This window comes from Dipteris shenzhenensis, chromosome 14, assembly GCF_047967505.1.
Source record: "Dipteris shenzhenensis isolate YYH24624 ecotype China chromosome 14, Dip_SZ_1.0, whole genome shotgun sequence".
Classification (NCBI taxonomy): domain Eukaryota; kingdom Viridiplantae; phylum Streptophyta; class Polypodiopsida; order Gleicheniales; family Dipteridaceae; genus Dipteris; species Dipteris shenzhenensis.
The window spans coordinates 16,677,159-16,701,282 of record NC_141609.1 but is presented as its reverse complement, the minus strand read 5'-3'; the positions used below and the strand labels follow the sequence as shown (position 1 = coordinate 16,701,282).

Here is a 24,124-nt window from a genome sequence, read left to right as displayed (position 1 = left end):
GGTCTTGGTATACTAAGGCTCTGTGGGATCTTGCTCGATCTTGTTTGGGATATTATTTGGATCTTGGTGTTTCCTTTTTGTGTTTCATCATGGTGAAGATTCCAGTGTTTCGAGGGACCCAAGAGGAAGACCCGGAGTCTTATCTTCGGGATTTTGTTCGAGGATGCCGACTTTCTAGATGGTCCATGAAGGATCGGGCGGAGATTTTGCAAGGTGTAGCCTTGAGTTGGCATGAGACCTTGCCGGACTCTACCAAGGAGGACTGGGACCAAGTGGTGGTAGCAATGAAGCAGAGATTTGGGGCAGTGGAGTCGCCAAATGCTTTGATGTTGCAGTTGGACCGGTTCTATCAAGGAGAGGGTGAGTTGGTCTCTGTGTTGGTAATCTGATATGAAACTTTATGGACAAAGTATGAAAGGGCAGCTTTGCGAGATGTGGCATCTGCATCAGCGGCCCCTCAAAGTCTCTCAGGGATGGAGCACTTAAAGATGAGCAAATTTGTTATGGCTTTGGAGCCTCGTCTTCGCTCAAAAGTAATGAGTAAAGATCCAACAACATACATGGAGGCACTTCGCATTGCGACCAAGAAAGAAGCTTCTCTAAAGATCGAATCCTCTTTTGTGTCTTCAACAGCTTCAACTTCTAAGGTGGAGGTAATGGGCACTCCTCAGGTACCAAAGTCCTCTGAGTTAGATCATAATATCTCCCAATTGATGGCAGAGTTTGCTGATTTGAAATTGCATTTGGTTAATGCACAACAACCTAGAGCACCAAAGAGTGAAGATAGGCCTTGAGATAGGAGTGGGGTCACTTGCTATGAAGGGATGAGACACTCAAGAGAGAGAGAACCTGAAGTGACCTTCATTACAAATAGAGTGAGAATCCACTTCAACACTACAAACACAAGGGAGAAGAAGAGGTTTCATACATACAAGAGGGAGCGGAAGCTCCAAGACTACTCATAGAGAGAGAATAAACTAGAGAGAGATGGACTCAAGAGTCTACATAAGAGAATATCTACAAGAGGGAGAGAAGGCTCATGGAAGAGGCTTGGGGAGACTAGAGCTATAGCAACATGAGGCCTAATGGTCGAAGAGATTGATGAACAAGGGAGAGGAGGGCTCCTTTTATAAAGATTTTGTTACCCTCCTTCACCCATTTACAATTGCTGCCTGTAGATTCCTTTCTCCATCAATCACATAAGCCCGTATGTCACCATCCATGTCCTTTTTGGCTACTCTTGCCATGTGTCCCATCAAAAGATGCTCAAGACTCTTAAAATATTGAGAAAGTCAAGAGTCTCCCCACATGGAGCCCATAGGGACCCTCTCTTTTCCACATGTCCACATCCTCCTTATTCCACATAGGAGTTCTAAAAGGATTCCTCTTGACTTCACACTCCTCCACATGCCTTTCACACGCTTGGCATGTGACCTCTCTTATATTATTGGAACACATGGACATGAGTCCACCTCTTTATATGACTCACTCTTCCTATTTTCTAAAAACTCCATAATATCCAATACACAAATAACTCTCACCCCATACCAAGGTATTTATAATTCATACCTATGGTATTTACAATGAGCCATTCCACTCATCCTCTCCATCCCATACAATATCATAGAAAATAGAAATAAGTGAGAGCCGCTAGGCTATCACTTGATACTCAAACTCTTATCAAACATAGAGAAAAACAATATCAATGCCAAGTTATAAATATCAATTTTTGGCGTCACAGAGTCTTCCTCTTAAGCGTCGAAACTGTGGATCTGTTAATAGCAAAGCAAGCAAGCCGTGAAAAGTAGAAGTAATGTGAAGAAAAGCAAAGCGAGCGTGCTAAAAGCAGATTTGAAAACCGTGTCTATAAGTGCGTTTAATAGCACGTCTAAATACGCGTGTAATTATGCGTCTAGATACACAGAGTAGACGCGATTTTAGACGCGCCTATAGATGCACACCACAAAACAGACAGACGTGATTTTAGACGCGCCACAGAGCTTTAAAATTAAATATTTGAAGAAAAGAAAAATTTTTTGGGTTGTTTGTTTGTAGGATGTCTTCATCTTCAACAAGTAGCTCCAGTCAGGATGAATCCCTCTATATCCACCATCGCGAAATATGGTTGGAGCAAAAAATCAAATGTATGTGTGATCAATGTCGAGGAAACATGTATCGTGCACAAAGGATTACACTCAATCACATCTCAATGTATGGAGAATGGGATGCGACCGTAAACATGGTAAGTGTTTAAGAGTTAAGGTTGATTGAGATACCTATGGGTGTTCATATGTTTGAGTTATGATCCCGTTTTAATTTAATACAGGATGCAATGCCACACCGGCATATGTTGTCCTATGCTCGCCGTGAGAAGATGAAGCGTCGGCGATATGAGGCAGGATCTTCAGAAGGGACCGTTATGGATGCATGGAGTGATGGTGATAGTAGCCCTCCGCCATTACCTCATGAAGCTGTGGAGGAGGAGGTGTTTGATGATATGCACAACAAGACAAAGCGCCCACAGACATGCACATAGACGCGTTTACTGAACTTAAAAAGAAACTTACAGGCGTGTCTATTTATGCGTCTATTTGCACATCTAGAGACCCGCATCTAACAGCGCGTCTATATAGCAGACAAATGCGTGTATAGACGCGCATCTAGATGCCTAAATAGACGCTCTGCTAAAAATTCTAAAAAACAGACAGACGCATCGTTAAACGCCTGTATAGATGCATTTATAAACGGTCTTATAGACGTGCAAATAGACACTCCCCGAACAAACAGACGTGTATATAGACACGTTTATAGACGCACTGATAGATGCGCTACATAATATTTTTTTTTAAATTTACAGAATGCTGTGTATGTTGTGTATGCTATATAGTTACAGGAATCCCATTTCCACATTGTGTAATTCAATTCTTACAACCAACTACATTTTAATTACAATTCAAAATAAAACATTACAAACTCCAAAACGCAATAAAATTGAAAGCTCAAAAAGTGCTTGTATGTACATATAGCACGAAGCTAAGCCACGTCATGTGGCATCAAGTACAAAAAATAAGAGGAGTGTATATACAAGAGGCACGAAGCCAAGCCAGTGGCTTTAAGTACAAAAAAGAGTAGCTAGCACTACTTCTACGACTAATCTATGTTCTCCACGTCCTCGCTCCCTTCCACGCTCCCTATAGGATGTGCGCCGAGTTCATTGTTGGAGGATCTTGAGAGTGATGTGTTCTGCAACTCAACATTCTTCACTTTGAATTCCATGCACACTAGTATGGGAAATCAAAGCCAAGCAAATCCCTTTACTGTTGGTGGTAGCATTGTGTTTTGAGAATCCAGGTTGGTGAGTGCTCTCTCCGAGGTGATTCCAATACTCGCGGTGCTGGAGGGTCCATGGTTGCATCTTCATCAGCTTTCTTCTTCAGACTATGTGCACCCTATGAGCTGCAGAGAGGGTATTAGCACTTAAGGAATCTCATGAGTGAGTGCTTCTTGGACAGGAGTCAGATTTTCTCTATGTTTGGGGCCTATTTGAGGCTGTATCTGGGGTTGTTTTCCCAGGACTTGGGGCCAGCTGGCTAACCAGGCCACCAAGGTTGAAAAATCCTGCTCAAGTCAGTCGGCTGACCAAGTCAGGTCAGCCAAACTGACCTGGGTCGGGTCAACGGCCTGATCTGGGTTGGTTGACTGACCCTGGTTCGGCCACTTGGCAACCCCTGGATCGACCATTTGGCAGTCTATTCATAGGGCCTTTCCTCCACAACGGAGGTGTCTCATTCCACACACACACACAGTTTGTGCACAGTTTCTATGCTGTAAACCAGAGCTCCTTGCCTCATTTGAGTTACACTCTTCCTCTCTCTCTTGTTGTCTTGAGTTCACACTTCTGCATATGCAACTGAAGCCACGATCACCCAGTCACAGGAACCTTCAAATAAAAAAATAACAAACCAATCATGCAACAATCGAAAGCAATCCTCACAGGAACAAATCGATCATTCAAGTGGTGTAACCCCAAATTCACCTTCTATTATAGTATCTTGTCTTTCAATACAGGATCTAGCTATCATGGCACTATGGCAACTACTACAAGTTAAAAGGTTGTCTGTTGCTTGAATAGTCCTTCCCTCTTGTGTACTAGGAAGCCCAAAAGCTTGGCCCGACTTCTCACTTTGCCCATACAGGGCATCTTCGTCGTGCTCATCTAGCATTAGTACAATGTCCAGTTGTGGCATGTACCCTTCCACCTTGAATTGCCGGCTTGATCTCTTCCACTTGGAAAAGATCAAGTCAATTAGTGCATGGCTTTTACCTCCCACAACAAATTCATGCATTTTGTTGCTAGCCTCAATCCAAGCCTTGCCAGCCTTCTTTTGGACACCTGCGTGTCTTTTCAATTCTTGTAACCTATCAACATCTTCCCACATGAGAGCATCAGCATAGATGTTCGACATAAGCACATACCCAGAAGCATCCATAGGATCCAATTGGAGAACTTCATGAAAGCAATGCCTTGCTAGGTCCACATTGCTATACGTTCGGCAGTTAGCAAGCAAAGACCTCCAAACAATGGCATCCGGCAGAACTGGCATTGTTTGCAGTAAATTGTATGCCTGATTCAAGCTTCCTGCACGTGCAAGAAGATCTACCATGCAGCTGTAGTGCTCAATACTTGGTGAGATGCCATGATCCTCTCTCATGGATTTGAAGTGTTGCTGACCTTCTTGCAGTAGACCAGAATAACTGCAAGCAGAGAGAATACTAGTATATATGACCTCTCCAGGATCCAAGCCCTGTCTTTGCATACCTTTTAGACATTGCACAGCAAGCATACAATTGCCATGTGCTGCATGTCCTGTGATTATGGCAGCCCATGACACTGTGTCACGAACACACAGTTTATCAAACACTCTCTGGGCCTCCTCTATGCTCCCACACTTCGCATACATGTCAACAAGGGTGTTTCCAATGACAACATCTGATTCCAGTTCGATTTCAACTATCTGATTGTGTACAAATCTCCCCTGCTCTATAGCTCCTACACTCCCACACACTCTTAACATGCACAGAAATGTGCCTTTGCTAGGCTGTATATCTTCTTGTTGCATTTTCCCATAAAGTTCAAGTGCATGAAATCCAAAGCCATGCTGGGCATATCCTGTTATCATCCCTCCCCATGACACCGCATCTCTATCCCACATTTCGTCAAATAATTTGTGTGCCACATCTAGGCTTCCACATTTAGCATACATGTCAACAAGGGTGTTCCCAACCACCACATCTGCTTCAAGTCCACATTGGATAACCTGCTCATGTATCAACCTGCCCAGGGCAATTGCGCCAAGATTACTGCAAGCATTCAAGGTTGAAGAAAACAAAACGCTATTGGGCATCATTCCTTCCTCATGCATTTTCTTGAAAAGTTCAAGAGCATTAACACCATGCCCATGCTGGGCATAGGCGGAGATCAGTGCACCCCAGGACACCAAATCCCTACCAGGCAGTTTATCAAATACTGTGTGTGCCTCCTGCAAGTTCCCACATTTGGCGTACATGTCAACAAGGGTATTTCGGACAACTGCATCTGACTCAATTTCATCTAACATGATCTGGTAATGTATGAATCTTCCCTGCCTAATGGCTCTAATGTTCCCACATGCTTTCAATACAAATGAAACTATAATTTTGCTTGGTTTTACGGCTTCCAGTTGCATTTCCTCAAAAAGTTCAAGAACAAGGAGGTCATCTCCATGTACTGCATATCCTGCAATCATTGCACTCCATGACACAACGTCACGCTTCTGTAATGCATCGAAAATTTTCCGTGCCTCATCTAGGCTCCCACATTTGGCATATGTGTCCACAAGTGTGTTCCCAATATCCAAACCTTCTAAGAATCCATTTCTAATAATCTTATCATGTACTTTTCTGCCTTCATGCATGGCTCCTATGCTGCCACATGCTTTCAAAATGCATAGGTATGTAACTTTAACTGGCTTTATCCCCTTATGCTGCATTTCCTCAAAAAGTTCAAGGGCAAAAATACCCTGCCCATGGTTTGCATATCCTGCAAGCATTGTGTCCCATGAAACCACATCTCGATTAGGCAATGTTAGAAACACATTTCTTGCCTCCTCTAGGCTTCTGCATTTGCCATACATATCAACAAGAGCATTCCCAACTACAACATCTGTTTCAAGTACACCACCACTTTGGAGAATCTCCTCATGTACAAGTCTGCCCTGTCCTAAGGCTCCAATGCTGCCACATGCTTTCAAGATGCTTGCAAATATTGCCCGATCAGGCTTTAGATCCTCCTGTTGCATTTTCTTGAAAAGCTCAACAGCACAGAGACCCTGACCATGCTGGGCATACCCTGCAATCATGGTACCCCATGACACCACATCTCTAACAAGCAAGTTGTCAAAGACTTTATGTGCTTCATCCAGGCGTCCACATTGGGCATACACATGAATGAGAGTATTGCCAATCACCACATCTGACTCAAGTCCACTAACCAAGATTTCATCATGTATTAACCTGCCCTGCTCTATCGCATTTATGCTGATGCAAGCTTTCAAGATGCTCAGAAAGGTGACTCTATTTGGGTGTACTCCTTCTTCGTTCATACTTCGATATAACTTCAGCGCTCTGTGGCCTTCTCCAGATTTTGCATGTGCTGAAATTATTGCGTTCCATGTATACACAGTTGGTTTTGAGACTTTGTCAAAGATTTGGTTTGCTTCCAGCAGGCTGCCACATGAGGCAAAAAGGCGGATGAGGTGGTCTCCCCAAAATGCAATGGAATCAAGCCTACTGGTGACAATCAGGGAATGCACTCGCCTGACAGCTGCCAAGTCTCTTTTTTTCGAGCATGCCTGCAATAGTCTAAAAAGTAAGTCCCTCGACAGAGGAACTCCAGCTTCATCCATAGGCTCCACAACTTGGAAGGCCGCATCTAGCCGTTCTTGCGCACAGAGTCTCCCAACAGATCCAACCTCGGCAAAATGATTTGCGGCCCTTTGGAGAAAGGAGAAAGCATATGTGGAAAATTAATCATATGCTTCAGTCAAAATCACCTTTGCAAAATTTCTTTGAAAACAAACCTATATGGCCCTAAGGAAGAGTGGTTCGTGTATTTCTATATGCCTATCTCTATCTCTATATATATTAAGGAGAAGTTTACAGAGAAGCTCGTGGCAAGAGGATGGTGGTTCAGGGAGAGATTGGAGGCTTGGAAAGAGGAAAGAGAGAGATTGCACGTTCAGGAAGAGAGATGTGGTGAGCATTTAATGCATGTGCAAAGCACTGGTACATCACTTGTACTTATTAAACTAAAGGTGGAGGTGAATGCTTCCCTCGTGAACTTGTTCACTGAAATGGGAAAATGTCTTTATGACATGTGGTGGTTGGTGTATACTTGGGAGGAGTAAACTAAAGAGGCAACTAAAGAGGCTTACCATGGTGGAGGTGAATGCTTCCCTGAGTTGAAACTTGCTCAGTGAAATGGGAAAATGTCTTTATGACATGTGGTGCTTTTATTTTTTTCTGTTGTGCAAAAGGAAGGTGAGGTTGCCTAAGTGTGAGGACCTAACATAAGGATTGATAATCAAGTAGAATCTTGATCTTTGTGTTGGGTTCATTTTATTAATATTGTTTGTTTGTTGTTTTTGGATTTGTCGTTGTTTACAAATTGTGTGTTCTTGTAAGAATTCTTTTGTTCAATTTAGTGGAGTCATAATATTGTTTGTTTAAACAAAATTGGAGTATTTGTTTGTTTGGCTTTTCGTGATTTGTGTAGCGCTTGTTTGATGTATAGTTTTTCTTGTACGTGATGTAGTATTGTTAATTTTGGTTGTGTGGTGTATCATTGTTGTCTCCCCTTGTGGCTTGCTATCAAGTTCTCATTTTTTTGCGGTTGCTAGTTTTGTTGTTTGTGTTATCACGTTCCTTATTTTTTATGGTTGTTATTTTTCTATCTTTTTTCAAAGAATACATGATATTGTTAGGCATATATCCTAGTTATGGAGTAGTTCGAATATGTTGTTTATTGCTACTTCTCCATGTCATTTGCAAGATGTGCAGGGTGTGCAATGTTCCAAGGTTTTTTTATCACATACAAATATATTGGTGTCATCGTTATTGTAGTATGTGTGTAGCTTAGGACCTCAGGACGTATTCCAGTATGAGATGTAGGCTCAAGTGTGTAAAGTAGACAGTGCGCATACTTGCATGAAGGGAACATTCAACAACATGGCTAGGGGAATGAAGGCCTTCGCCTCCATTAGGAATTTAAGGTTTAGAAGGGGTTTAGGGGTTTAGGAGGAGGTTCCAGGGTTTAGAAGAAGGTTCAGGATTAGAAGGAGGATTCAGGGTTCATAATAGAGTCAATGGTGAAGAACTCGTCTCCCTCATACATCGTCAAGGACAAGGGTTGAGAAACTAATCTAGGGGTGTAAGGGTTTAGGAGAACCAAAGGAGTGGGAGGAAAAGAAGGCGTAAGATCAAAGGGGTTGAGGGAGAGAGAGGAGGAGGGAGGAGGAGAGGGTGAGGGAGGAGAAGAGGGGGAGGGAGGAGGAGAGGGGGAGGATGAGTTGCAAGGTTGGAGGAGAAGGAAGTAGGAGACAAGGGTAGGACATGCTATTGGACATGAGAGTGTAAGGGCCATGGACATTTGGGACAATTATTGAGAACACCAAAGGAGAACTGAACACAATGCCCCAAAGAGTGTGTTCTTCATTTAGTTTGGAGATCTTCTCTCTCTACATGTAGGAACTCTAAGACTTTCTCTTTGTACATGTAGGAATTACATCTAGGATGCACATATAGGAATGGCTTGTAGAACTTACACCTAGAACTTGCATGTAGGAATCACACGTAGGAAGCGCATGTAGAAATCGCACGTAGGATGCACATGTAGGATTCCTAAGAGAGAGAGATTATTACTAGGCTTATGTAAGTACAAGTGGAGCTTTGCCACTACTCTACACACACAATTCGTGCTGCTTCAGTCCATGTTGACATGGAGTTAACATACTCCCGAACCTATTTCATTATCCGTCCTTGGGTGTTATGCTCATGAAGTTGGAAACCACGCGTGTAACCTAGTGGTTGTGGAACTTGTGGCATACAAGTAATCATGTTCCAATGCCTTTGCACCATACAATTTTTTCTTCCAATGGGTATGGACATAGGGCAGCTCGGGATGATCAAGAGGGTTGCACTGTCCAGTTGGCATTGTGGAACATTGTGTTGTGGCCCTTGTTGATGGAACAAAGTATCAATTATGCTATCAAGACTTAGTGGAGCCAAGTCATGGATTGGATCTTGTGCTTGCTTATTAGCTTCAAATTAGGCTTGTTCCTTTTCCACCCATTGTCAAAGTGCTTGAAATTGAGCCTTCTCCAATTCGACGTTAGGGTATGGAGCTTATTGATAAGTGGATCCAATTTGGAGGTTGATGTACTCAGTTGTTCTTTGCTTGGTAGAGGAATTGGCATGTGCGTTTTCTTCTATAGAGGCCTTTTTTGCTCGAACTGAAATTGAATGTTACTTAGCTACCTCTTTTTGTTGCTGCGTGATAGCATTTACCAGTTTGCAACATAATGCTTTTGGGCCTTACACATTGTCGATCAGCCCCAATGATCCCCAATGGAACATCAAGCTTATCCTCATTTCGTTGTGAGGGTTTGGCCTTGGGGAGGAAATCCATGCAAGCATGACCGTTACGAGCTTCACGTCTTAATTAAAATCTTTTGAAACCTTACTTTCTATCTTGGTCGTAAGCAAGCGCTCCCTGTTCTTGCTTAAGTCGTTGCCACCAAGGCGGATTGTGGATGACGATGAGAGCTACAGTAAAGGCATGATGATTCATAGAGAGACTACTATGAAAAGCTCATAACTGAGAGGGGAGGTGGGAAGTGCTTACAAAGAGAGACTACTACGAAAAGCTCTAACTACGAGGGGAGGGACGAAGAGCTTACAAAGAGCTTGAATGCAAGATGGCCCTATTCCGCCGACGGAATAGGGGGAGATGCACGTCAAACTCCTTTGAGGAGTCACAGCTCAAAGTAATCGGCAACTTGTTTGTTGCAAATGCTCACTAAGCTATGCATACTGCAGTCAGAGGTATTCACATCACCAACTATGGCTTGCTTGAACAATCCATACAGAATTAGTTCATCTAAATCTGTGGTCATTTCTGGCAGATTTAGAGCATCTTTTGAAGCCTTATTAGAGTCCTCCTGTGAACCAGAGATGTTTGTAATATGTCATTGCATTAAATGAGATGGAGAATTTCTCACTTTGAAAGCAGAAGACAGTGCTGTTTCCAAACCCAAAAGACATATGAGATGCCATGACACCACGAGAAAACCGGAGCAAAATACTTGAGAGTATCGACCGAGACATGTAAATCTACAATTTTCGTGCTTGAATTCAAAATATAATAGTTAATGCAACGTAGCACTGGACGGGCAAAAGCGAGGGATCAGCGACTAAGAAAAGTGGCATACGTACAAATGCAACACAGTAGCAGGAAATTGGCAGCAAATACAACAAAGGAGAAGCTATAAAAGGATATGCAGGGATTCAGTAAAGTTGGCATAGCTGTGCATACTGCAGTCGATAATGTTCGTGCGAGATAAGTGGGCGTTTGTGTTCAAAAAATGTAGTTGAAGTCAATAAAATGTGATAGAATTGGAGGAGATTAAATGCGATAGCATTGCCTAACGAAACGTTGCTACTACTACGAGAGGCTTCAGTGACACGATCTTACAATAGAAGCCAACGTAAGGAAGGTAAGAAGCAAAAAAGAAGAACGGGAAGATGATCAACCGAGGTCATTTCATGCTGTAGCCAGAAGTTGAGCAAGTTATGTTGGCAGTAGCTCATGCTGGAGTAGTATCCAACCTAGCTACTACAGATAAGCCGGGAGCACTCAAGGTCTTTGATAACAAACATCATAAGGCGAGGTTGGGTAAATGCATGGAGGAAAGTACATCAAGACCACTTGTCCAATCCATCATGGGTACAAAAATGCATGCTTCATGAGGTTCATGGTTTCACTAGAACTCTGGACCATGTGGCCGATATCTTTCTCAAAGTAGGAAATCACATATTTGAAATGGGCATTGTCGTCACATGCATGATTAGAATGCTACCTTTCTCAAAGTTGATAGTTTTAAAAAACAACATTTTCTACATCATTAGATAAATATTCCTTAGTAAATAAGTATATTTGTAATTTTGGTAAGGAAGCACATATATTGTAATTTTGCTAATTCCCTTGGGAGCAAATCTCTTAGGAGCAAATATATTATAAATACCTATGGTTGATTGAGATACCTATAAGTGTTCATATGTTTGAGTTAGGATCCCATTTTAATTTGATACAGGATGCAATGCCACACCCGCATATGTTGCCCAATGCTCACCATGAGGAGGCGAAGCATTGGCGATATGAGGTGGGATCTTTAGGAGGGACCGTTACGGATGCATGGAGTGATGGTGATAGTAGCCCTCCGCCATTACCTCATGAAGCCGTGGAGGAGGAGGTGGGTGCGGGATTTATATGTCCATCAATCCGAAGGGAGGGATGATAGCATGGAGCAGGATGATCTTTTTACTGTAGCATTGACTCCACTGTTTGAGGGGTGCACTTTCTCTATTCTACGTGCCTCCCTTGAGTTACTAAACTTGCAAACCATCTATGGATGGAGCAATGCAAGTTTGAATGCATTACTCAAGTAAGCTTTAAAGTCTATTTTGCAAACATGGTGAATTATGCTAGTGGGTCAATTACTCGAATGCTTTTCCTCATTTATGATCTTCACGTGCAGGCTATTGTGTAAAATGCTTCCAAGGGAGAATAAATTACCGACCTCAAGAGATATGGCAAGGCAACATGTCACCTCTCTTGAAGGATTAGATTACAAGCACATCCTCAATGATTGCATTTTGTTTCGTGGACTACATAAGGATGCAAGAGAGTGCCCTACTTGTGAAGAGGCAAGATATAGAGCAGATCTCAAAACTTTGGACGTGCCTCATAAGGTTCTGCGTCATTCCATTACAGAGCTCATGTCATGGCATTCCTCCCATCGATCAACCGATGGCAAGTGGAGAACTCCCACAGACTCTCCTGTGTGGAAGCATTTTGAAGACACATGGCCAAGCTTCAAGGAAGAACCTAGGAGCTTGAGACTTGGATTGGGTATGGATGGTGTGAACCCATTTGGTCTCAAAAGCACCTCTTACAGTGTATGGCCAGTGATATTGGTGAATTATAATCTTCCACCCTCTATGGCTATTAGGAAAGGACATGTTATGTTGTCCCTTCTAATTCTAGGGAAACATAAAGTCAAAAATCTTGATGTTTATTTGGAGCCTTTGATTGATGAGCGAGAGATACTTTGGAGAGGTATCGAGGTGCATGATGTGAGAAGGCCTCCCTCGTCATGAGACTTCAACTGCAAAAGCAGTCTTGATGTGGACGAGGCATGACTTCGCAAGCTATGGCGAGTGTTTAGGTAAGCATTGCACTTCTAATTATGAATAGGCAAAGGATGTGGCACCCTAAACCCCCTTCAACTCTTAATTGCGTCTATTGTTCAGGTCTCACTACATTGGGTTACCATGCATGTCCTATTTGTGGTCCTTCGCTAGTTGCCTCACGGGCAGACGCATTCAATAAGGTCATCTATGAGAATCACCATCGATTTCTCCCACCTGATCATCCTAGATATGTTGCCCCTTGGAATGAAGTCCTCTCATAATCACTCACCGCAGGAGATTGGATGAGAATTTGGGACGGTTCCATGATGACTCCACCACTTGGCATGAGCCAGTAAGGGTTTGTAACTATTGTGTGCTATATTGGCTAGAAATAAAGATTGCCTGCTAACATCAACTGGAAATAGATCCCACCACGCTTGAGAATGCTCGAGTTATGTCAGTGGAGGTGGTTTGTTTAGTGGAGGAGATATTTCCATGTTCTATTCTCACAAGCCAACTACATCTTATAGTGCATTTGGTGGATGAGATTGCTATATGCGGTACTATACATGCACGATGGTTGTTCTTCCTCGAGTGCTTCATGAAGACCTTGAAGGGCTTCATGAGACAAAATGCAAGACCTGAATGTAGCATGGTCGAGGGTTGGTTGGTACAAGAGTCACTTGTATATATTTCTGAGTTTCTTGTTGATGTGGATAGCTCTCTCCCATGACTAAGAAATGATGAAGACCTAAGGATGACCTCTATTGTGCCTCAAGAGAAAGGATGCAACAAAGTAATAGACACGGAGTTGCATAATAGTATCAACCTCTATTGCGTGCTTAATAGTGATGTGATGAAAAGATGGGTGACCAGATACAAGGATGCAAAGGCAAGAAGACAAGAAGAAAGGGCCCTCTTTCGTACACACCATGGATCTTGTGTGCCATACCCTCAGTATCTAAGAGCACTTCCAAAGGATATTCATGTGGATTGGCTACTTGATGAAAGCAGAGAAAGACGAGGGGATGCATATCACAATGGAAGAATGGGAGTATGCTAGGGGATGCATGAGCAAGGTCGGTATATAGAATGTTATGCATAAGTTAGGAGCTTTCAATAATTTAGATTCCTTATATAATTGATTTTTTCTTGGTGTAGTGCACTATGTTCAATGCTATATGGTGTGAGGGCAAGCATTTTCGAACACAACGGATTGATGATAAGAGAAACACACAAGATTGTGGCATCATGCTAGCTTTGAGGGAGCTAATGGAGCCATGGATGATTATTGTGGCATAATCCAAGATATTATTATGCTTGACTTTCGACGCTTCTTTGTGTATGTTTTGGATGTAAAGTGGTTTAAGGACATGGTGGAAAGAGGCCCTAATGCAACAATCAAACACCATGCAAGTGGCTTTGTAACTATGGACTCCACAAAGTTTTGGCAAAGTAGGAAGGACACACTAGTACTACCGCAACAATGTTAACAGGTACTGTGCACCATATAAAAATACTCGCTTTTAAATATTTGATACCTTCGATGCAAGGAAAATAACATGATTGTATTTGTCTTTGAATTAGGTTGTCTATCAACCAATGGTGGATAATAACAGATGGTGGCATGTCATACCTATTATGCCACGTTCCAAAGTGATGTATAGTACATTTACTAATATGGAGCGTATGGAGGATGATCATGGCCATGGACGTGATGATGACCATGATACGAGAGAGGAGGATGGTCATGAGATAGGAGATACAGATATTGAGGCCATTACCCATGAGGACGAGCCTACCATTGGTGAGGCTAATTTCGATGAGCACAGGAGTAGCACAAGTAGTAGTGGGTTGAATGTATTTGTAGATCTAAACACTTGTTTGGATTTTGAAGTAGATAGTTTGATCTCATTGAGGATGAGATTGAACCGTAGCCCATCATTGATATTGGCAAAACTATTTTACATACTCATCTTAAGTTATGAAAAAAATCAATGATATCATCAAATTTTGTCATAATTTATGATGGAATTCGATAACATCATCGAATTTTGTCATTAAAAACATAGAAATAGTAAAACGGCTATAACTTTTGAATCAAGACTTAGTTTTGGGAGCTTTTTGGCTCAAAATTTAGAGCACAAGTGGCTCTACGATTATGTTTTGGTACTTTTTTCAAAGATGAATCTGAATGTACTCCAAAATTGGGTGCAATATAAGGGGGTCATTATCTACTACAAAATTCCTTAAGGAAGGAAATTCTATGATCTAACCAACACACATATACCTTAGAAGCATGAAGCAATAATCCTAGTATAAACATTGCTCTAATTGCCCATGTTCAAATCATATTACAGCTCATTGCTATTTTGTTTCAACTTATGACATAACTTGATAACATCATCAACTTCTATCATGAGCTATGAGTCATAATAGCATCAACTTTCCTTGTGACCTATAGAAACCTTTGTCATGGGATGGATATCAAATTTAAACTTCCACAAATATATGAGGATCCAATACATGCTGGCATTACAAAATACGTGCTTGATGAGGAGACAAAAATATGGGGAGAGTATGACAGGTAGCTTCTTCTTTTATTTTGATATGATAAAATTGCAATCATGTTAACTTTCTTCCTTGTGTGTACATTGGTTCAATGGAGAATGTGCTCAATTTTATGTATTCATGAAAATCTAGTCAAGTAAAGAATTCCACTTTTTCAATGTTTTTTTTTTGGACGTATGATAGGAAGCCATTTTTTAATAAATGAGTAAAAAATGGCAATTTTTAATGGTATAAAAAAGAATATTTCATTTAATTCTTGTTTCTACAAAATAGTTCTCACTTCATCCGCAATAGTGTTCATCTCCTTATTGAACATCTCATGGTATTTGTGATATTGCATTTAACATTCAGATTTTTATAAAAATCAAAAAGCTACAATTGGGGTGACTTCTTTTCCTCCTCCTTTCCCTTAACAACTGCCTATCCACCTTTCTCTAAACCCTTCTCATTGGTATTTCTTCTCTTGACTGCATAATACAAAATTAAATTTGAGTCTTGCACACTACAAGGCACAAGTCATTTTTCGACGGAAATATCGACCTTTTTTACACTAAAAAGTTTTTTTTAATGGATGCAAAGGTTGTTATTTACATCAAAAAACATGTGTCGCTATATAAGCATGGGTATATAACGATGCTGGTAAAGGTCGGTATATAACGACACTGATACATCATCGATATATACCAACCCTTAAGAGAACTATAAAAAAAACTTAGTGGGGAAAAGCAGGGCTTGCTATGGTCCTATTTTGCCCCACTAATGTTTATTTTTTTGCATTACAAAAGAATTTTTAAAAGCAAATAGGCGAGATAAAACTCTCAAATCTTGTTTGTTATAAAATTTCCCTTGTGAAAAGGGTGATACAAAATCGCTCAAATGAGCGGATAGAAAAAAGCATATACATGCTGAAGTATATACAACCTTGTTTGTTACAAATTTTTCCTTTAAAAAGGGTGATACAAAATTGCTCAAACGAGCCGACAAACAAAAGCATATACATGCTGAAGTATATACAAACTACTACTAATACTACTACTACTACTACTCATTCGAATTGCCAGAGTCATCATCATCGTCGTCATCATCATGGTTGCCCTGGCCCTCCTGTGACCTCCGCTTGATCCCTGGCCCTCATTGAAGCTATCTAAGCTAAATCCCTCGAGACCTAACTCCTCGTCGTCATCACTCGCCTCCGCTGATGGGATGTTTGAGCTTGCACCCTAAGAATGAAACCATATTTTGAAATTAGATTTGAACTTAAAGAAAAAAAAAATTTAAAAAGTGAGATTACAAGTTGGACTAGACTTATATTGAGCGAAGCCACCGTAGCCCAATTAACTGCCACTCCCTATGCCTCCATCTTAATAAACCATGGCTTTGCTCATGCGCATCTCATCTCTTCGTTTGTGGGAAGGCAACCAATCGCAGATTGTTGTGGACCCAAATTATGAGAGTTAGATAAAGTACATGCAATATGTAATAAAACAAATAGAAGAATAAATTAAATGAGAAGAAATAGACTTACCACCCATGCCTCGAATGTGGCGATTACGCCACTGCCCAGGTGCGAAGTACCTATAGTGTCCAGCCATCTCCTCATAGCCCTCCTCTAATTGTCAAACTTTTAGGGGTTGTCCCTGTACTCCTTCTTCAAAAGATTCCAGTCAACTTTATCTGCCGAGCTGGGTTTAGGCTTCTTTGCGGCAATGGCAGTTTGCAAGATTGACCTACAATGCTTCAAAGATAGCACACATGTGCTCTCGCATGTAATTGTCTTTGAACTCCCTAATTGGAGGGGTTAGGGTATCATCTTTTCAATTCCTTGATGATTTCCTTCTTCTTTTCGTCATTCTGGTGCTGCCAGTCAATTGTTATGCCACTCTTGAAATGGTGGCTCATCAACTACCTCATGGTAGCTAGCATTTCTCTGCTCTTTTTATTTTCTATAATCTCTCCACCCCTAGTGAGGTCATAGTACAGGTCCTCAGGTGGGTACAAGGGAGTGGGATGATGGGATATCTCAAGGTGTATGCCTCAGGCACACCTTGGTTTCTATGTGTGAGTGCTAGAGGCACAGTTAGGTGCCCACAAGCACAGTTAGGTGGTGGAGAGCCACATAGGATGATTGAGAGAATCTAGGAGCAGATTGAGGAGATGATTGTGGAGCTCTGAAGTCATTAGTGATGTCAGTGAGCATGTATGAGGTGCCTACTTAAGGACCTCACTCTTCTTCATTCTATAAAAGTATTCTGAGTTTGTGTCCACTCTTTCCTTTCCTTTCAGTTTACCAACATGGTATCAGAGCCCTTTGATCCCCCTTGAGCCCATTTCTGCCACATCATCATCTTCTTCTTCATCTTCTTCTTCACCATCTCTCCCTCTTCTCCCCAAAGTTTGCTTAAGCTTGTTCTCCTCCGGTTCTCAACCATTTCCCACGCCCTTCTTGTTGGAGATCCACCTCAAAGGGGCGAACCCCTAGCTGAGAGGAATTGAAGAAAGCCGCACTCGTTTCGTCGCCATTATGTGAAGATCATTGACTTTTTCTTCTGCATTTTCTCTCAGCACACTTCATCTTCCTCTAATTCCTTTCAGCGGTAGATTCTCCATGCCTTGGGCTATCTTGTGCTGAAATCTGAGCAGCAATGGCTGCATATTCAAGGAGAAATCAGTGAAAAACCAGTCAACTTTGAAGGGGCAAGCTATGGAGTTCTGACGCGTTTTTTCGCCTCTTCTTCCCAGAGGACCTTTTGTGGTATAACAGCTCTCTTTTGCCTTAAAAACCCCCTTTCTCTTTGCTTTGAAGAGTAAGCTACAAGTCCTCCAAGTTCAGCCTTTTGGTTTTGATAGTTTTGACAAGCTTTTTGAAGATGATGCTACATAAGATGCTATTCTAGCATTTCTGGTTTTTTGAAACTTTCAATAACATCAGTATAAGTGTGGCTTCAGTTTTGCTTTGAATTGCTAGACCTAGTTTTGATTGGAAAGTATTCATTTTAGCCACCTCTATGAAGCATGTAAGAAGAAGCATCATTGATTGAATATTGGTCACTAGTCTTTGCTACATCAAGTGCTTATATTTTGGAAGCCTTTCAGTTATTTTTTGCCTTGTAAGAGAGAAAGACACTACCAAATATCCGGGTTAGACCCTCTCATGGCCACCCTATTGAATCTAGAGAAGTTCAATGGAAAGGGCTTCCACACATGGCAGATGAAGGTGAAGTTTGCATTGATGAGGAAGAACCTCTGGGGACTTGTCAAACCGACTCCAACTGCTTCTTCTACGGCCTCCAATGCTGGAGAATCCTCAACTCCGACACGACTGGCAAGGGATCCCGCTAGAGAATAAAAAGCATATGGTATCATTGCTCTTGCTTTAGGAGATGATTATATTCACCACATCTCTGACTTAGAGTCTCCTTCAAAAGCTTGGTAGAAGCTTGACATGATTTTTGGTGCTAGCTCTCACATCTCTAAATTATCACTTAAAATCTCTTTCTTTGAATTGAAGATGGTTAGTGGTACTACTTTAGCAGCTCATGTCAACTATATGCAGAGTCTTATGACTCAATTAGCTTCTATCAACTCTCCTATTACTCCAGATGATGCTATGGCAGTGTTACTTAAGAGTATGCCTGAAGATTATGATCACATAGTTACCACTTTGAAAAATCTTCCTAATCCTAATCTTGAAGGTATTATCTCTGCTCTCCAAGAAGAAGAAAGGCATATGGAGCTCAGGAAAGGCAATGACACTATTTATGTTGTAAAAGTCCAGAAGGGCAAGTTTACTCCTTGCAATCACTGTGGAAAGACAAATCACCTTTCAAAGGACTGCTTCAAAATTAATCCATGCAAACACTATGGTAAGAACAATCATCATGAGAAGTTTTGCAGAGCCAAAGCAAAGACAGAAAATGCAAATCTACTTTCAGTTGATGAGCCTCCACAAGATGAGGCATCCTTTGAAGATTATGCATTTTAAATCATCTCTATGTATGCTCCAGATCTCTCTTTTTATGTCAAGGTACTCAGCCTAGATAGTCCTCCAAAATGAATGAAATAAACTATTGTGTTTTTGTGTGTTTTGTAAACACCTCTGGTCACCTTATGATGTAGGCCATGTGTATGTTTTGCTCCATGGTACCTCTTGCAGACATTGTGTGCATGTACATGCAGGGGAGATAACCATTGGAAGGCCTTTTTGTATCCCTTTTGTTTACCTTACACCCATGGGAACCCTTGCTAGCATGAGAACCTAGCCATAGATTTATCCTTGACCACCATGAGATGGCATGAGAAACTATGAGATTAGATGTATCCTTGACATAGCCTGAGGCATTCCCTTGAGGGAGGGTTTGATGGGATATCTCAAGGTGTATGCCTCAGGCACACCTTGGTTTCTATGTGTGAGTGCTAGAGGCATAGTTAGGTGCCCATAAGCATAGTTAGGTGGTGGAGAGCCACATAGGATGATTGAGAGAATCTAGGAGCAGATTGAGGAGATGATTGTGGAGCTCTGAAGTCATCAGTGATGTCAGTGAGCATGTATGAGGCCTACTTAAGGACCTCACTCTTCTTCATTCTATAATGCAAGTATTTTGAGTTTGTGTCCACTCTTTCCTTTCCTTTCAATTTACCAACATGGGAGTGGCAGTATAGTAGAGCTAGAGCAAGGGGTGGTACTGCGAGTGCTTACGGAGTAGCAAAGGGAGTGGGAGTGGGAGTGGGAGAGGGCAAGGGACCTAATTGGTACTGAGTCTCATGACCAAGTGGAGACTTGTTGGGAGGTGAGTGTGCTAACTCATCTACATCCTTAAGTCACCACAGCAACCTCAACCCTTCCTACTCTTCCTTCCCTTACGATGGGTATGCCCCAGGTGATGACCCCTCGATCAAAGGGGCTAGAGGGGACGATTGTCGAGTAGGTGCAACCACCATCGATGGCCCTGATCTACCCCTGAGGAGTGTAGGAATACCTGAGTTCCTCTAGGTTAAATCTTGTTGTGTCCGCATCGCTCATCTGTGCGACAAACTCATCGAGACTCCCAATGAAGCCATTGGCCTGCTACCAAAGGAGTTCCCCGAGAGGTAGTCATAGTGCTAGACCTAAGAGGAGTCGGCCCAGGGGTAAGTCGTAGGGGTAGGACCCTAAGGAGTCAGCTGAGGGGAATCTAAGTACTTTGGAGAGTATAGATCATGATGTCTCTTCTCCTACGAGGGGCTTTGTACTCAAAGGACGTGCGACATGATGCCGTGTCTAATTTGGGGGGATTGGACAAATGCAAACACAAAGACAAAAAAAAAAACAAACACAAGAGCGGGTAAGAAGCAGAAAGACAATTTATTACTTCAAACTCAAATTCAATTTAATAAAACTATGAAAAGACAGTTAATTACTTAACACGATTATGGAAAGACATCAATGCAGAAAGGACAATTATTTACTTAAGACAATTATGAAAGGACACTTATTTACTTACGACAAGTGGATCAATCCAAGAAGGTTTTCATATATAAAAATTATCGCAAAAAATACTATTGTTAAACAAGAGTTCCAATATACAAAAAGAGAGTGCAAAAAATAGTATTGTCAAGCAAAATATGTCTCCAAAAGAGACATTCTCCAAAAATGCCAAAATAGTGAAGGAGGTCTACTACTCTTCATTACTATCTGAAGTACTTTCCTCCTCCTCACTATCAGGCGGGTCACTCGAGATCTCATCTTCCACTTCTTATGATATAAGGTCATACTCTTCATGGATTATGTACTTGCAGTCCCCATGAAGACCTCTACACAACCCATTATGTCCTTTATAGTTTCATCTTTGTAGGTCTAGCAGTCGTGGCGGTCTCTCCAGAACTTACGAACCCATAGGTTGTTTCATGCTTGCCTCAGTCTCGCTGTTGCTCCACGCACCTTCGGTCAAGACCCCATCTAAGTGGATGCATTTTTACATTATACTTCCCTCAGTCTCTGTATCATGCACAATCTTCTCTACTACATGTGATAGTAGAGCTTGGATGTCCCGAATCACTCCAATGTGGGGAACCGGGTTGGGGTTTTGGCAAGACGGTCATGGGTGAGGGGATGGGCATTCCATTTAGAAGCTATTAAAAAAAAAGAACCAAATATGGCTAAGGAGCAAAAGAAAAAAGAGGAAAAGATAGGCTTAGGGAAGAGAGGAAAAGACAGAAGGAAAAAAAGGAAAAGATAAGCTCCAAGCACTGGTGCAGCTTGACATTGAGCAAGCATTTACAGAATCGATCATTCTTTGAATGAGAGTGACACAAGTCTGTATATGCTTGCTCAATGTCAGGTCATTGAAGCTTGACGTGGGTGGAAAAGAGAGAAGGAAAGAGAGGAAAAGAGAGAAAAAGAGAGGAAAAAAGAGAGGAAAAGAGAGGAGAAAAGAGAGAAAAAGAGAGGAAAAAGAGAGAGAGAAGAAAGGGGAAAGAGAGAGGAAATAAGAAAAGAGGAGAAGAGAGCAAATAAAAGACAACGAAAAGAGAGGAAAAGAGAGGAAAAAGGAGGGGAGGAAGAGGGAGGGAAAGAGGGGGGAAAGAGGGAGGAAAAGAGAGAGGAGAAGAAAGGGGAAGAAGAGGAAATAAGAGAGAAGGAAAGAGAGGAAAAGAGAGGAGAAAAGAGAGGGAAAAAGAGAGAATGAAAGAGAGGGGAAGAAAGGAAAACAGAGGAAAACAGAGGAGAAACGAGAGGGAAAGAGAGGAAAAGAGAGAAAGCATATGATTATGCTTATGCATGAGCATATGAGCATATGCTCATGCATAAGCATATAAGCATAAGCATATGCATTTAGAGAGGAAGAGAGGATGAAAGAGTGGAAGGAAAGCAAAGGAGAAAAGAGAAGGAAAAGAGAGAAAAAAGAGAGGGGAAAGAGAGGCAAAAGAGAGGGTAAGCATATAAGCATAAGCATACACGAAAGAGAGAAAAAGAGAGGGGAGGAAAAAGAGAGGAGGAGAGAGAAGGAAAAGAGAGGAAAAGAGAGGAAAAAGAGAGAGAGAAGCAAGCGGAAAAAGAGAGGAAATAAGAAAAGATGAGAAGAGAGCAAATAAGAGAGAAGGAAAAGAGAGGGAAAGAGAGGAAAAGAGAGGGGAGGAAGAGGGAGGGAAAGAGGGGAAGAAGAGGAAATAAGAGAAGAGAGGGTTCCTACACTCATCATTGCAGCTAGCGCTAGCTGCACAAGCCCATGCAATCACGAAAAGAAAAATAGAAAAAGACAGGAGCACTTTCTTATGGGATGGGTGTGCCACTTTGCATGTAAGTCAATTCCACCTAGTTGAAGGTGTGTGCAAAGTACTGTGCCCATCGGATATGCTTTGCATTGTTGATCAAGCATAAAACACCGTTTTTGCCTTAGGGTCATGCACAACCATCAAAAACACGGTCCTAGGTGTGTTATTCAAGCAAGTACTTATCGGATGGGGGCTCCACTTTGCACGCAAGTATCTTTCAACTACATTGAGGTGTGTGCAAAGTATTGTCACCATCAAATATGATTTGCATGGTCGATCACGCATTATACACCGTTTTTTCCCTAGTGGTATGCACATCTGCAAAAAAACACACCCTTAGGTGTGCTATCTGATCAAGTACTTATTGGATGGGTGTGCCTCTTTGAGAACATTTCAATACCACCTAGGTTGCAGTGTAGGAAAAGTTTTGTGCCCATTGGATATCCTCTGCATGGTTGATCGAGCATTAAATACTATTTTTGCTCTAGTGTCATGCACATCCGTTAAAAAAACACGCTGCTAGGTGTGTTATCCGATCAAGCACTTATGGGATGGGTGTGCCACTTTGCATGTAATTCAATTCCACCTATTTGAAGGTGTGTGCAAACTATTGTGCCCATCGGATATGCTTTGCATTGTCGATCAAGCACAAAACACCGTTTTTGCCTTAGTGTCATGCACAACCATGAAAACAAACACGGTCCTAAGTGTGTTAATCAAACAAGTACTTATCGGCGGATGGGGGCTCCAGTTTGCACACAAGTCCATTTCAACTAGCTTGAGATGTATGCAAGGTATTGTCACCATCAGATATGCTCTGCATGGTCGATTACGCATTATACAACATTTTTCCCGTAGTGAAACGCACATCTGCAAAAAAACATGCCCTTAGGTATGTTATCTGACCAAGTACTTATCAGATGGGTGTGCCTCTTTGAGAACATTTCAATACCACCTAGGTTGAGGTATAGGAAAAGTATTGTGCCCATCGGATATGCTTTGCATGGTCGATCGAGCATTAAATACCATTTTTGCCTTAGTGTCATGCACATCCGTAAAAAAACACGCTCCTAGGTGTTATCTGATCAAGCACTTATGTGATGGGAATTCCACTTTGCATGTAAGTTAATTCCACCTAGTTGAAGGTGTGTGCAAAGTATTGTGCCCATCGGATATGCTTTGCATTGTCGATCAAGCAGAAAACACCGTTTTTGCCTTAGTGTCATGCACAACCATATATAAACACGGTCCTAGGTGTGTTATTCAAACTAGTACTTATCAGATGGGGGCTACACTTTGCATGCAAGTCTGTTTCAACTATGTTGTGGAACGTGCAAAGTATTGTCACTATCGGATATGCTTTGCATGGTCGATCACGCATTATACACCATTTTTTCCCTAGTGATATGGACATCCAAAAAAACCCGCCCTTAGGTGTGTTATCTGACCAAGTACTTATCGGATGGGTGTGCCTCTTTGAGAACCTTTCATTACCACCTAGGTTGAGGCGTATGAAAAGTGTTGTGCCCATCGGATATCCTTTGCATGGTCGATCAAGCACTAAATACTATTTTAGCTCTAGTGTCATGCACATCCGTAAAAAAACACACTGCTAGGTGTGTTATCCGATCAAGCACTTAAGGGATGGGTGTGCCACTTTGCATGTAATTCAATTCCACCTAGTTGAAGGTGTGTGAAAAGTATTGTGCCCATCGGATATGCTTTGCATTGTCAATCAAGCATAAAACACCATTTTTGCCTTAGTGTCATGCACAACCATATAAAAACACGGCCG

General features: G+C 41.8%; 1 protein-coding gene across 1 annotated transcript; it reads right to left on the bottom strand.

Annotated features, from left to right (window-relative positions):
• Positions 1-4,007: 4,007 nt before the first annotated feature.
• On the bottom strand, positions 4,008-7,231 carry LOC147894269 (putative pentatricopeptide repeat-containing protein At3g15130). Its single transcript, XM_087385274.1, has one exon. The coding sequence runs from the start codon at positions 6,942-6,944 to the stop codon at positions 4,008-4,010; it is 2,937 nt and encodes a 978-aa protein (XP_087241400.1). The 5' UTR covers positions 6,945-7,231.
• Positions 7,232-24,124: the final 16,893 nt, after the last annotated feature.